Source organism: Musa acuminata, chromosome BXJ3-7, assembly GCF_036884655.1.
Source record: "Musa acuminata AAA Group cultivar baxijiao chromosome BXJ3-7, Cavendish_Baxijiao_AAA, whole genome shotgun sequence".
Classification (NCBI taxonomy): Eukaryota; Viridiplantae; Streptophyta; class Magnoliopsida; order Zingiberales; family Musaceae; genus Musa; species Musa acuminata.
The window spans coordinates 6,345,712-6,358,495 of NC_088355.1; the positions used below are offsets into that span (position 1 = coordinate 6,345,712).

The 12,784-nt window shown below is 39.3% G+C and overlaps 2 protein-coding genes across 2 annotated transcripts; one reads left to right on the forward strand and one right to left on the reverse strand.

Moving 5' to 3' along the window:
- Window positions 1-1,399: 1,399 nt before the first annotated feature.
- Window positions 1,400-6,466, forward strand: LOC135642761 (plastidic ATP/ADP-transporter-like). Its single transcript, XM_065159168.1, has 5 exons — window positions 1,400-2,465; window positions 3,821-4,090; window positions 4,173-4,316; window positions 4,411-4,758; window positions 5,841-6,466. Exons 1-5 carry the CDS (start codon window positions 1,641-1,643, stop codon window positions 6,228-6,230), a joined length of 1,977 nt encoding a protein of 658 aa, XP_065015240.1. The 5' UTR covers window positions 1,400-1,640; the 3' UTR covers window positions 6,231-6,466.
- Window positions 6,467-9,119: 2,653 nt separating this feature from the next.
- Window positions 9,120-12,775, reverse strand: LOC135642760 (uncharacterized). The gene is made up of 7 exons (XM_065159167.1): window positions 12,126-12,775; window positions 11,899-12,014; window positions 11,696-11,814; window positions 11,449-11,611; window positions 11,119-11,339; window positions 10,668-11,043; window positions 9,120-10,575 (listed from the first exon to the last, which is right to left on the reverse strand). Exons 1-7 carry the CDS (start codon window positions 12,303-12,305, stop codon window positions 9,327-9,329), a joined length of 2,424 nt encoding a protein of 807 aa, XP_065015239.1. The 5' UTR covers window positions 12,306-12,775; the 3' UTR covers window positions 9,120-9,326.
- Between the last annotated feature and the right edge of the window lie 9 nt (window positions 12,776-12,784).

A 12,784-nucleotide genomic window follows, 5' to 3' on the forward strand; every position in this document is an offset into this window, starting at 1 on the left:
AACATATATATATATATATATATATATATATATATATATATATATATATATATATATATATATATATATATATATATATATATTATAAAAGATAGGTAAGATGATTCGTTCAAAGATTAACAGGTCCTCAAACATGATGCTTATACAATTTCTATATTTGTTGTCAGGAGAAAATGCTTCTAATTGAATTGACAAGAGATATCAATATATCAATTGTTGAGAGTGTGTATATTTTATCCATACGTTGCTAAAAAGAATTCATCCTGTAGGGTATATCTCTGTATTTGTTATTGGAATAGTACAATGTCACGTATGATATATATCTTTATTATATGATTATTATTATATATATATTATCTAGATATATTTACATGTAATTGATATATTATTTTATTTATTATATAAGAATTATTATTATTTAATAATGAATTGAAATATGATTCTTTGTTGTCATTTATATATGTTTTATGAACATTAAAGATTATTTTTATGATGTTCAATGATTGTTAATGTGTTATTATTTTATATTTATTTTAGAGTAATATGCTGTCATTTATCATTCTATTAAAAAGATATAATATTTTTAGTTAAAAATATTTAATATTATAAAGATATAAATTTAAATTGAAAGATAAAAAAAATTATATAAATAAATAAAATAATAATTTATTTTTATGAATCTGAGACGTGACGGTACCTATTATTATTATTATTTATCTTGCACAGCCAGTGTTGCAAAAATCAGCATTTTTGTTTGGTTGCATACATATTATTACAATCATAGACTATTCTTCGTCGTGTCAGATGTGCATCTCGTCACGGGACGCAAAAAGGAATCTAATCATTATACACATGCAACAGTGTATGCTCTCGGAACTGCACATCCGCCGCCGGTGCATCGGCCACATCATCAATCGTGATGCGCAAAAGGTGTGATCCATGCTCGTGCAAATGCGATACCAAAGTGTGCGAGTCGTCGTGATACACGCACCGCCGGGACCCACCAAAAAGATGTATCACGTGACTTCATCTGCCCGGGTCCCACGACAGACCAGCTACGTAACGCGTAAGATTAGAAAGTTTTAGATGAACCGAGTCTTAGAAAAAGAAGTAGAGACGAGCATATACATACATCCATCCATCCATCCATACCAAAACCATTAATTTGACAGTTTCACTTCACTTAAACAGCCATGTCCCTTTTTCGCATACATTTTATACATATTTAATCTTAAAATTCTAACTTATTATCATCTAAAAATAATATATTTATGTAATTATTTAGATATCCAAATTCATTTCAAAATTTAACTCACATGCTTGACACGTTGCAGTTCCAAATCTCATAAACTAAACGGATCGATTGAATGTGACTATTGGAAATATAGGTGGCGATATTATTGGGTCCTGCAGATGCATCCCCTCGCAAGGAAACGTTTTGCGCCTCCAAAATGAGAGGAAAAGCGTACAACTCCTAAACGCTTTCCTGGTTTCGTGTGTCGATCACCGGGAAGTCTCAGTCTCCATCTCCCCGGCCCTCTATATAGATCGCCTCCTTTCCCTTTTCCCCAAACCCTTTCCATATCGTCTCCCCTCGGCTGCACCTGCTTCGTCCCTTGCAAAATCCTTGCCCGGGAGATATGGAGGGAGTCATCTCCACAAAGGGCCTCGTCTCCCTCCCCCCCAAGCCTCAACCTCGCCCCTTCCACCCGCTCCACACCCTTCGCAGTCGTTTCCCCTCCGCCGCCTCCCGATTCCCCTCGCCGGCCGTCCGCTCCCAGGCCCCCGCCTCCGTCCTCCATGCCTTCGGCTCCGGGGCGAGAACCCCGTGGATTCCCACGCCGGCAGCCCCCCCGGACCCCAAGGGGTTGCTCCTTTACCCCGGGCTTTGGGGGAAACCGAGGAAAGCTCCGGTTTTTAGAGCCGGCGCCGCGATTCCGGCCGACGGAGCTGGCCTTGTCGAGGCGGAGGGGGAGAAGAAGCCCAAGTTCTTGGGCGTCGAGATAGCGACGCTGAAGAAGATAGTTCCGCTGGGGATTATGTTCTTCTGTATTCTCTTCAATTATACCATTCTCAGGGACACCAAGGATGTGCTGGTGGTGACCGCCAAGGGGAGCAGCGCCGAGATTATCCCGTTCTTGAAGACGTGGGTGAACCTGCCGATGGCGGTAGGGTTCATGCTGTTGTACACCAAGCTTTCGAACGTGCTTTCGAAGGAGGCTCTTTTCTACACCGTGATTCTGCCTTTCATAGCCTTTTTCGGGGCCTTTGCGTTCGTGTTGTATCCGCTGCGCGACGCCATCCATCCCACCGCGCTCGCCGATAGGCTCTTGGCGGCGCTCGGCCCGAGTTTCCTTGGTCCTGTCGCGATTTTGAGGATTTGGAGCTTCTGCCTCTTCTATGTCATGGCGGAGCTGTGGGGAAGTGTGGTGATTTCGGTCCTGTTCTGGGGGTTTGCCAATCAGGTGACATATGCTTTGTGATTGTGAATGGTTTTTTACTGCCTTTTCTTACATTTTTATTTCCTCCATGGAGAATGCTATTTTCCAGTCTTATGATCTCATCACACTTCTGTTGTCAGGAGAGGCTGATTAATCTGCTCGATCAGCAATTAATTGTTAATGAAATTGAACTGAAATTTATTTATCATCAAATATTGTCATGTCTTCACTATATTCAGTCTTTCAATATATTTTTCTTGATATCTTTTTCTTTTTTCAGTTACCGTGGCATGCAAGAATTGTGTGTTGACAGTTCCTTTTGTGTACATTGTGGTACATGCGTGTTTCTTCTACTTGATTTTGAAAAAGTTCTCAGGGCTGTTAGGTTCTGCTGTAATTGTTTGGTTGTCGATTTTGTATTTTATTCTTTTGCTTTTGTTTCTAATGGTACCTTTTTTATCATGCATGCCAAAGATGCTGCTACTCAACAACTTGTTTTGAGTTCCAGTTATTCATAAGTGTTTGTTTTGATTAAGATGAGTAAATTATTCTCACAGCTGTGTTGGTTAATAATCTGTGCATTTTCTGGGTAAGAAAGCAACTTTTGTTGTTTGATATTCAAATTCGGTGTGCTTCTTCGTTTTTTGCTGTTGAGTTTCTCAGCTCAAGTTTTGTATGGACAGGAATGAATTAGAGCAGTCTGAATCAAGTCTTAGATAGGGTTGAGACATGCTACTGATTATAGGTCTTGTTCTTTTGTATTTGTTGTTACTTCGACCATATTGACTGATATATATCGACTCTGACTGCCTCCTGTAAGATACATGTCAATTGAGTGCCTTTTTGACAAAGACTTCCCAAGTAAATGGTCTTCATTTCCACTAGAAATTATGGTGCTGAAATTAAGATCAGGGCATCCCAGAAACCGAAGATAAGTTCGTAAGCAACAATAAATGCCATAGGTCTAGAAGTCTTTCAAGTTTGTTAGAGCTGTGATGTTATGTGTGTACAAGAGGAGAGCACCTTTGTAATACCGAAGCTTTTGTTGCATTGAACTAAAATGGAGGGAGTATAGTGATGCTTTGTTAACTGTGTGGTATAACTGATAACAAAATGGCCTTCATTGCTTGCTTGCATAGGAAAGAGCTACTGAAAATGACATGAATTTGTAAGTAGCAGGATTGCTCTTTATGTTTCTTTCTACAGATTATAGCTGGACCTAGTTCATCTGTATCCTAATTTCCTAACGATGGCATTTTGGTTCAGTTAATCTATGTGTTTAGTTGACATATGCCGAATTAATGTGTGTTGCATGTCTGAACTCATTTTATGAGGCAAATGATGAATTCATCTCAAGAAGTTATGGTTTCCTTTTGCAGATTACTACTGTCGAGGAAGCCAAAGAATTCTACCCATTGTTTGGACTCGGAGCTAATATTGCCCTCATCTTCTCAGGACGCACTGTAAAATACTTCTCTAACCTCCGTAAGACTTTGGGACCAGGGGTTGATGGTTGGGCAGTTTCACTGAAAGCAATGATGAGCATTGTTGTGCTCCTTGGCCTTGTAATATGTGCAATCTATGGGGGGGTGAATAAATTTGTTGTAAATGACCCATCCCTTCCGAGATCAGATCGCAAAAAAAAGAAGGTATGCTCCATGAATGATACATGTTACAAATCCTTCACTACTTTTATTTACACAAACTATTAAAAAACTATTCATTGTGTAGGAGAAGCCAAAACTAGGTATGAATGAGAGCCTGAAAGTTTTGCTGTCCTCTAGATATGTGAGGGATCTAGCCACCTTGGTGGTTGCTTATGGTATTAGCATAAACTTGGTAGAAGTAACATGGAAATCAAAGCTCAAGGCACAGGTAACCTTATTTTACATGCTAGTTGCATATTGCTGTTCAATGCTAGGACCACTTAATTTCGTCAAACTCACATTTGTGTATATTTATTTGGCAGTTTCCCAGTCCAAACGAATATTCATCTTTCATGGGCGATTTCTCAACTGCAACGGGTATTGCAACATTCACAATGATGTTGCTAGGCAGATTGATACTCCGGAAATTTGGTTGGGGGGTGGCAGCCATGATTACACCCACGGTTTTGCTTCTCACAGGAGTCGGGTTTTTCTCACTAATATTGTTTGGTGAACCGTTGGCTCCTTTATTGGGAAGCTTTGGTATGACTCCTCTGCTTGCTGCTGTTTATGTGGGGGCATTACAGAATATTTTCAGCAAGAGTGCAAAGTACAGCTTGTTTGATCCTTGCAAAGAAATGGCATACATTCCTTTGGACGAAGAGATGAAGGTCAGTGTTATGCCTCCTACAATCTCTCTGTATAAGCATCTGCATATGCTATGCTGTATAGACTCAAAATGAATGCGAGCATTCTGATATGACGATTGTAGGTACAAGTTGGTTCAAGGCTCATGATTTCACAAGATACTTCTACATGAAAGAATAAGCATCACATGTTAGTTTAAATTTGTGAATAAACTTCTCATGGATGTGGTGGCTCCACTAGGTAGATCTTAGATATAGTATTGTTTGCTTATATCATGTGAAGTCTAGGGAACTTCACATGATATGAGCATACATCAGCTTGAATAAAATTCAAGCTGATGACACTCTCCGTGCACTTGCCTGTTCATGCAATTTAGTGCTCTAGAACATGCATGACAAGTGTACATCACTTTCATACTCTACCCAGATTCCATTTTATTTACTACTGCTACTGTTGATTTTTTTTTTATCTACTGTCTGGTATTCATTTCCTTAAATCTTAAATGCTCCACATATGAATCCTTATGTTCCTTATGAGGCAAAAGAGTGGTATCTCATATTCTTAATAGCATCCATTATTCCCAAGAACAGGTATCTCCTGTTTAACTTTAATATCTGTTTTAGATTAAGGACTTCATATAGTTGTTTTGATTACCCAAACCATTTATTCTAGTATAATAATGATGTTAACCTGTGCTCAATATCCAGTCAAAATAAGTTTTTATAGCATGTTGGTGCCGTAAAGGTATGTTGCGTAAATTCTTCGAGGAAGTGAAAGAAATCAAGAGGATAAATAAATCTTGTTTGGTAATTTTTTTGTGTGCAGCTAATCCATTAAATAAGGCTAATATTCCAAGAAGATAAATAATCGGGATTAATATAGTGATGTAGTAAATGTTAAAAAAACAGTCCCGAAATGCTCTCATTTTAAAGTTAGTTCACTTGACTTTGCCTTTTTTAGTTTTAATTGTTCTTAAGTTGTCTCGACTTTCCAGCATCTGTCTAAATAAGAGCTCTTATTGTATAACTTGTTGTACTTTGATTTCTCTTTGCGAATTGCATGTACTAATATAATTAATTTACTGATTGTTTTTTATAAATTATAGGTTAAAGGGAAGGCAGCTATTGATGTTGTCTGCAACCCCTTGGGAAAATCAGGAGGTGCCTTGATCCAGCAGTTCATGATTTTGTCATTTGGGTCTCTAGCAAACTCGACTCCGTACCTGGGAGGAATCTTGCTGGTGATTGTTCTTGCATGGTTGGGTGCTGCAAGATCCTTGGATTCCCAATTCTCTCCTTTGGCTAAACAGGAGCTTGAGAAGGAGAAAATACTGAAAGAGAAGGAGAAAGAGCTTCCAATCGACATGACGATGGACACTGATGGGTTTGTTGCTGAATCTGCGGCGAGCGAGAACTCATCGAATGGGTCACCTTTGAAGCAGGAATCATCTCCTGAATCTGAGGGTTCGTCTGAAACGTCCACCATTCGTCAATAATCGTTTCAGGTAGTCTCAGAAAGAACGATGTTAGTGATGTTACGAGGCATTTGGTAATTCAGCCTTGCGTCGTAGTGGAATAAGAAGGATTATCGGTTTTAATACAATGTCCTACCTAAATATGTTGTTGTACTGCTGTTTGAGTAGTAGTTGGGGAAAAGAATTGGAGAGGAAATATTTCAATTTATTGTATTCTTTTTTGACAAGATGCAATGTTTCTTTCTATTGCTGTGCCATTGTGTTTTGATTCTTGAATTTTTGTTGGTTTCATGTGCGTTTATGTGAAGGAAGGAGGTCACGTTGTGCTCAGATGATATCCAGGCTGTTCAAACCACATCAACCCTGAGGATTTGGAACCAATCGGGGTCCATTATCGAGCTCATATTTGGTAAGTTTGTAGAGACTAAGGTGGAACAAAAATTAAGACCTTTTATAGTATTTCTGATAATAAGGTGGAACGAAACTAAGATGTTTTATGGTGGTTTTTGAAAACATAATGAAGGTGGAACAAATAATGAGATTTTTTATAGTGATTCAAAACTGAGACCTTTTGTAGTATTTCTGATAACGAAGGTGGAACAAAACTAAGATTTTTTATAGTGATTTTTGATAATATAATGAAGGTGGAACAAAACTAAGATTTTTTATAGTGATTTCTGATGATTGACGAGAGTTGGCGGTGATTAATTTATAGGAGGATGATTGCATGGAATCATCGTACATTAAGCGAACATGGATATTACGTCTTCTCAATACATTAAGGTAATATGTATTGAGAAATTTTTCTTAATCATAAAGTATTTTTTTAGATAGAGAAAGATCAGAAGACGTGAATATTACTTGTACTCTAAAAATCATCATCAATTGATCCGTTAATTGTTTAATCATCATCAATTGATCCGTTAATTGTTTAATCATCATCAATTGATCCGTTAATTGTTTAATGTATTTCATCTTTATGAATTTATTATGTATGATGATAATATCATCCACGTAGGTTAATAGATATATAATACATCTTTTTTATTATTATAAAAATAAAAAATATCACTTAGAGTTAACAAAGTCTGATTGATATAAAAAATAAGTTAAGTTCGGTATACTAGGCTCTTGGAGCTTGACGAAGTCCATAAATAACTTTTTATAGTTTACAAATGTGGTTTATATACTGATGATAGATGAAGACAAGGTGTTATTGCATAAAGATATCTTCAATTAAGGTCTCTTGTAAGAAAGTATTGTTAATATATAATTATTAATTATTAGAATAAGTCGAATTATTAAACTCAAAGATAGATTAAAGGTCGAATTGTTAACTATTATGTCAATCTTGGGTGATTGTCAAACTTAGGATAAGTTGAATTATCATTGATTTAATAATTAAACTAAAAATCTCTATGAAATTAACACATGATCGTTGATAAAACTCTTTGGCCACTAGACGTGTTTTGTATCTAGTTATAGATCCATCTAGGTTTTGCTTAGATCGAAAGATTTATTTACACCCGATGATATTTTATATGGGATGAGATAGTACAAGGATCCATGTGATATTATGGAGTAAGACATTGTATTCCTTATACATTGCTTTGTGCCGGTGTAAATATTTTTTTGGCTTGGGTGATGGTTATGGGTTCAGTAGACTCAGGTGGAGAGCTTATACTAGCATGAATATAAAGGATTTGATATAATTTGAAGATATCATTTTTGGAGCGTGTTATCATGTGATGTCTAAGCTTAGTGGTATTATTGGGTTATGCCAAATGTATGAGAATTGGTGAAAGTTAGTAACATAAAGCTGATGCACTTCGATACCACTTGGTTGACAAAAAGATAAAGACATTATTTGTGATGTTTAGAGCATTGTTTCATCAAGTATTATAGAGTGAGTTAATGGAGAGGTAGATGAAGAAGTTGTAGACGATGAGGTGCTGATGAATTGGAGTAATAAGGAAATACAAGTTTAGAGAAGAATTATTGGTTGATGTGGTGAGAGGTGCTTGAATGAGTTTGAGGTATATTCATATGAATCGATGGATTGTTATTGTAGTAGCTCACATTGCTGAAAGAGCAAAATTTTAGAAGAAAAATGATAAACTCAATAAAAATAAGATGTTATATTCAAGGGAGTACCCAATAAAGATGTAAGGTGTGGATCTTAGTGTTAACTTATTTCAAGCATATGAGTATAGTAAGAGAAAACATAAACAATCAAATACTTTGAGTTTTTAAAGATTTAGGATTGTGAAATAGTTTTTTAAATAGTGATTGATATTGTAGGATTGAGCAACAATAATTTTTTCATCACTTGGGAGATGATTTATTAAAACCAAATCATCTATAATAACTTTTAGATTATATATATAAATAATAATAATATTTTTCTCTTATATTGTTTTCATTAGAGTAGATAAAAGTGAAGTAATAGGTAGCAGAATTGCATAGCAATAAAGGATCATCGAGAAGCTAATTGATCACTAAAGGAGGTTGATTAGATCGGCAAAGTGGAGAAGATATGATGTAGCCGGTAGATTGGTAGGGAGGAGTTGTGCATCTTTGTCTTTGGTGCAATGTCAAAATCCAAAAACAAAAAGAGCTATAAAGCAACAATAAGATAGGCATGAAAAAGAAATAACAATTACCGGAAGAGGAAGCGTATATGATAGGACGAAGAATATATTGTGAAAGAGATAATTTAATTTATTAGGATTTTTCTCAATTATATGTTCAAATCATGTATTAAATTATACACTTAAATATTAATTCTCAAATCATAAATTAATTAGAGATTAAAATATATAAAAATATGAAATTATCGTTCTATGTTTGTTTATATCATCTATCTTCTATCAAAATTGAGCAATACAGAACAATGTCAAATTGCACTAATCCACGTTCATTCCGTTACAACAAGCAGTCATACATATCAGAAAGCCATCCACCCTCCACTATTAACTCGCTAAACAAAAACACACAATAAAGTTCCAACACAACCAAACAATAGCGGTTTGATAGGAAATAAACTGAACGAAACAATTATAAATAGGAAAGTAAAACGAATAAACAATTCTGAGACATGGATTGGATGGCACAATCTTATATGTTCATGGCTCTCTTGATTGCTCTGCTGCAGGACTTGATGAACTTGCTGCTGTTTGTGGATACAACACTCTCGTTGCCATTGTTATCATCACCCATCACCTGAGGCTTCCTCCCTATGCAGTCCACACCCCTTCTCATTCCCAGTATCATTGAAGGTGATGATGGCAGTGACCGAAAACCCCTGCTGCTCTCAGACCTTGGATCCTTCACCTCAAAGCTCTTCCTACTTCCGGTAACCTCCTCTTTGCTGGCGTTACTACTATCCTCACCATGTCTGCTCTTGCTTGAATTGGTTTTTTGCTCAGTGATTGGGTTTTGAGCAGTACCTGCTTTTTCTTCTAATGGTTTGAGCCTTAAGAATTTGATTTGTTTATGCGGGTGAGCGGAGTTCATCTTGCAGACAGATTCATCCAGGTTATCTTCTGGAGCATCGGGCTTCTTTTGGGGTGAGCCTTCCTCAAAGCCATCCAAAAGGATTTCGAGCCATTTATCTACATTTCGTTTCCCGATTTGATTGTTGTTCCCATCATCACCATCTTCTTCTTCTTCTTCTTCTTTGCGAGGGCTTCGAGGTTTTGGGATCTTTATCTTCAGTATAGGAGGCTTTACTTTCTCTTCTGCTGCTACGTCCCTGGGCTTGTCATTGAGCAACATGATATCATTCCCAGCTCCAGATGCCTTGTATCCTTCTTCAGCTTCTTCTTGAGAGCCTCGATGCAAGAAACTTTGCTGCTCTGATTCACTAGTCTGGCTCAAATGTCCATCACTTGTTGCTAATTGCTTAAGCTTCTCATCGATCACACTTCTATGCTCTTCTGCTTCCTCGTTCTTCTGGCTCTGAGGAACAGCAGGCTTCTCCTTTTGTGAACTGCCAGTCGTTGCACTTTCCTCTGTCTCTTCTCCTCCATCTTCACCAAGAGATAGACCAGCTTCAGAAGCCTTCTGCTCTTCCTCTAGAAACTTCCTCAGCTCCTTCGTCAGAGGAGTAGTCCTTGTCCTCCTTGTGCATAACAGTCGAATGCTTTCGTTGCGCCCTTCCTCCAAAAGGGTCTCATCCATACGTGATCTTTTTCTTAGCTCCCACACAGGCCTTATCTGTTTCTCAATCTCATCTCTTTGCTTAAATTTCCGACGGAGTTCTTTCTCTGAGGAATCACACAGTGCTCTCTGCGCCTCCAATCTTGCCATTAGAGCACTTGTTGCAGTCTGGTTCAGCCTAACCTGCTCCTTGTAGACAACGCTCCTGCACAACACCACAAAGAAGGTATCTATTATTTTACGATGATATCTCCTACTGAGCAATGGAAGCTGCAGTTTGGGTCAGCTGGATCTTACTGGTGCATGGCATCCCGAATCATCTTCTCCAGTAAAGCCTTGTATGAAGACTGTGCCTCCGCGAGCCTCCGACATTTCTCGACTCTTCGTCTCCGTTTGACGAGAAGAGTTTCCAGCTCCTGAAGAGCAACCCGGTCTTCTTCGTTCTTCTGCTTCAACTCGTTCAGCTCATCTTCCAAGCGACTTATCTCAGCTTGTTTTTTCTTAGCCTCTTCTCTCTGCCTCAGTGAGTCCCTGGCCATTGCTATGGACAAATAAGGGTTGCTATCGCAAGTATCCATATCAGGGTTAGTGTTTTCCTTGGAGACAAGGGGTTTAGAGCTATGTGTTGCCATGCTATGAGCATCTTCTTCTTCTCTGGTGAATTTCCTTGCAGCTGCAATGATCATAAGCTTTGAATCAGATTTGTGCAAGAAGAGGAGAGATAGGAGCAGCAAGCACGGGCACTGACCAATTAGAGGATAGTTGTGCCTCAGATGTCTATTTGCATCAATGGGTCTCAGCACTGATGCATCAAAACTTCTTCTTGATGAGACAATGGCAGCAGGACCAAGCCCAACTTGTCGCTCCATCTCAATGAAATGCTGCGGAAAATGATGGGATTCGACAGCCTGCAGTGCGTTTAGCTCCTCGCTTCCTCCATCGCAGAACAGATAAGAAAATGATCTACTCCTGAGGCAGGAAGTGTCATTCATTGAGATCGCTTTCCATGCGAAATCTGAAATTTTTGGATGCTGCAATCTTTATATCAACAAATGGATACATAGAAAGTCCTACTAACCTGAAATCCGAGTTCCGAGAAGCAAAAATCGAGAGGAACTGGTTCACAGAGATGCCCAATTGGAGATCCCACCATGGGATGAGAAACTCCAGCTTGTTGTGCTTCTTCTTCCACACTTGCCATTGCAGCAGCCTTAGATTGCTAGGAACCGTTCTTCCTCCTCCTACATATTGACAGAACAATTTGCTCAAAGATTCATTCCAAGGAGGAGCACAAGGAACCAAAACTCGGTTGGTTAGAGCTATACTCGAACAAGGAAACCAGTGATCGATATCCCACGCAAGTGGCGAAGCCGAATCCGCATGCAGGTATAGAACATTGCCGTATGTGTCTACTCGAAACAATGCAGGATCAAATCCAGCATTCCTGAAATCACAACAAACGAATTAGAACACATCATATAGTTAGCTTACGGTGTTCCAGACCTTAAGAACTCCCCAGTGAGCTTACCCAAGGTGGTCAAGCTGCTTCCAAAGGAGATTGACGAAGCCTCTAGGATTAACAGAAGGAATCGCCTCTGGATCAGTGACCGGGAACATCTGACTCCAGTCCCTCGCTCTCAGAGCCTGTTAAGATGATGCCCGTAGAACCCGTTTAGACTACGGAATGCACCGGTGACGACGAAATGCGTGCACAAACACACACCAAAGGGGGAGGGGAGGCGAGAAGGGATTTACCTCCTGGGGCTGCAAGGTGTAAGGAAGGAACGCAAAAGGGGGTCCCTGGGCGTAGGCGCTGAGCACGCTGGGGCTCCTGCAAAGCTTCGCGTAAGCCTTCGGGTAGCCAAGGCCTTCATCGACGGCCATCTCTTCCTCCGTGAACCCCATCTTGCTTGCTATTGTTGCCGTTGTCGCCATCCCTCTCCACGGAACTCTGCGAGCAGACTTCCAATGCAGAGTCAAACGAGAAGAACGAGAGAGAAGGGGGGGGATTAGGTAGAAATGGGGAGGAGCGTCAGTGTGATGGTGAGGAGATGCGATGGATGTTGTGTGACAAAACGGTCGACTCCCTGCAAGGAGCCGTTGGCTCCTTTAATTTTGTCCTGCCACGTCATTAATTGGCAGAATCAACAGCGGCCCTCCCTTGCCGTTTCAAAAACTTTGAACCCGACCGGACGACCGCAATTGACTGGGCCCCATCGTAGTCATTGCATCGCCGGGCTCACTATATTGTCTGGGTTGAAAAGTGGGTCCTATGAGTTCCAGGTGTACGTCACTGAAGTAACGGCTTACTAAAATACGATCCTCTCCGCTGATTAAATGGACGGCCCTGATGACATCCGAGAATAACAAGGAAGCTTCGGGCCCATAAAACCCAAAGGACGATATGTCGACAG

Bases quoted from the DNA above. Each gene is read 5' to 3' on its own strand.
- LOC135642761 (XM_065159168.1), top strand. From the start codon at position 1,641: ATGGAGGGAGTCATCTCCACAAAGGGCCTCGTCTCCCTCCCCCCCAAG. The intron at 2,466-3,820 runs GTGACATATGCT...TTCCTTTTGCAG, and splicing joins TCTGGGGGTTTGCCAATCAG to ATTACTACTGTCGAGGAAGC. The intron at 4,759-5,840 runs GTCAGTGTTATG...TATAAATTATAG, and splicing joins CTTTGGACGAAGAGATGAAG to GTTAAAGGGAAGGCAGCTAT.
- LOC135642760 (XM_065159167.1), bottom strand. From the start codon at position 12,305: ATGGCGACAACGGCAACAATAGCAAGCAAGATGGGGTTCACGGAGGAA. The intron at 11,340-11,448 runs GTTAGTAGGACT...TTCCTGCCTCAG, and splicing joins TCTCGGAACTCGGATTTCAG to GAGTAGATCATTTTCTTATC. The intron at 10,576-10,667 runs GTAAGATCCAGC...GGTGTTGTGCAG, and splicing joins ATTCGGGATGCCATGCACCA to GAGCGTTGTCTACAAGGAGC.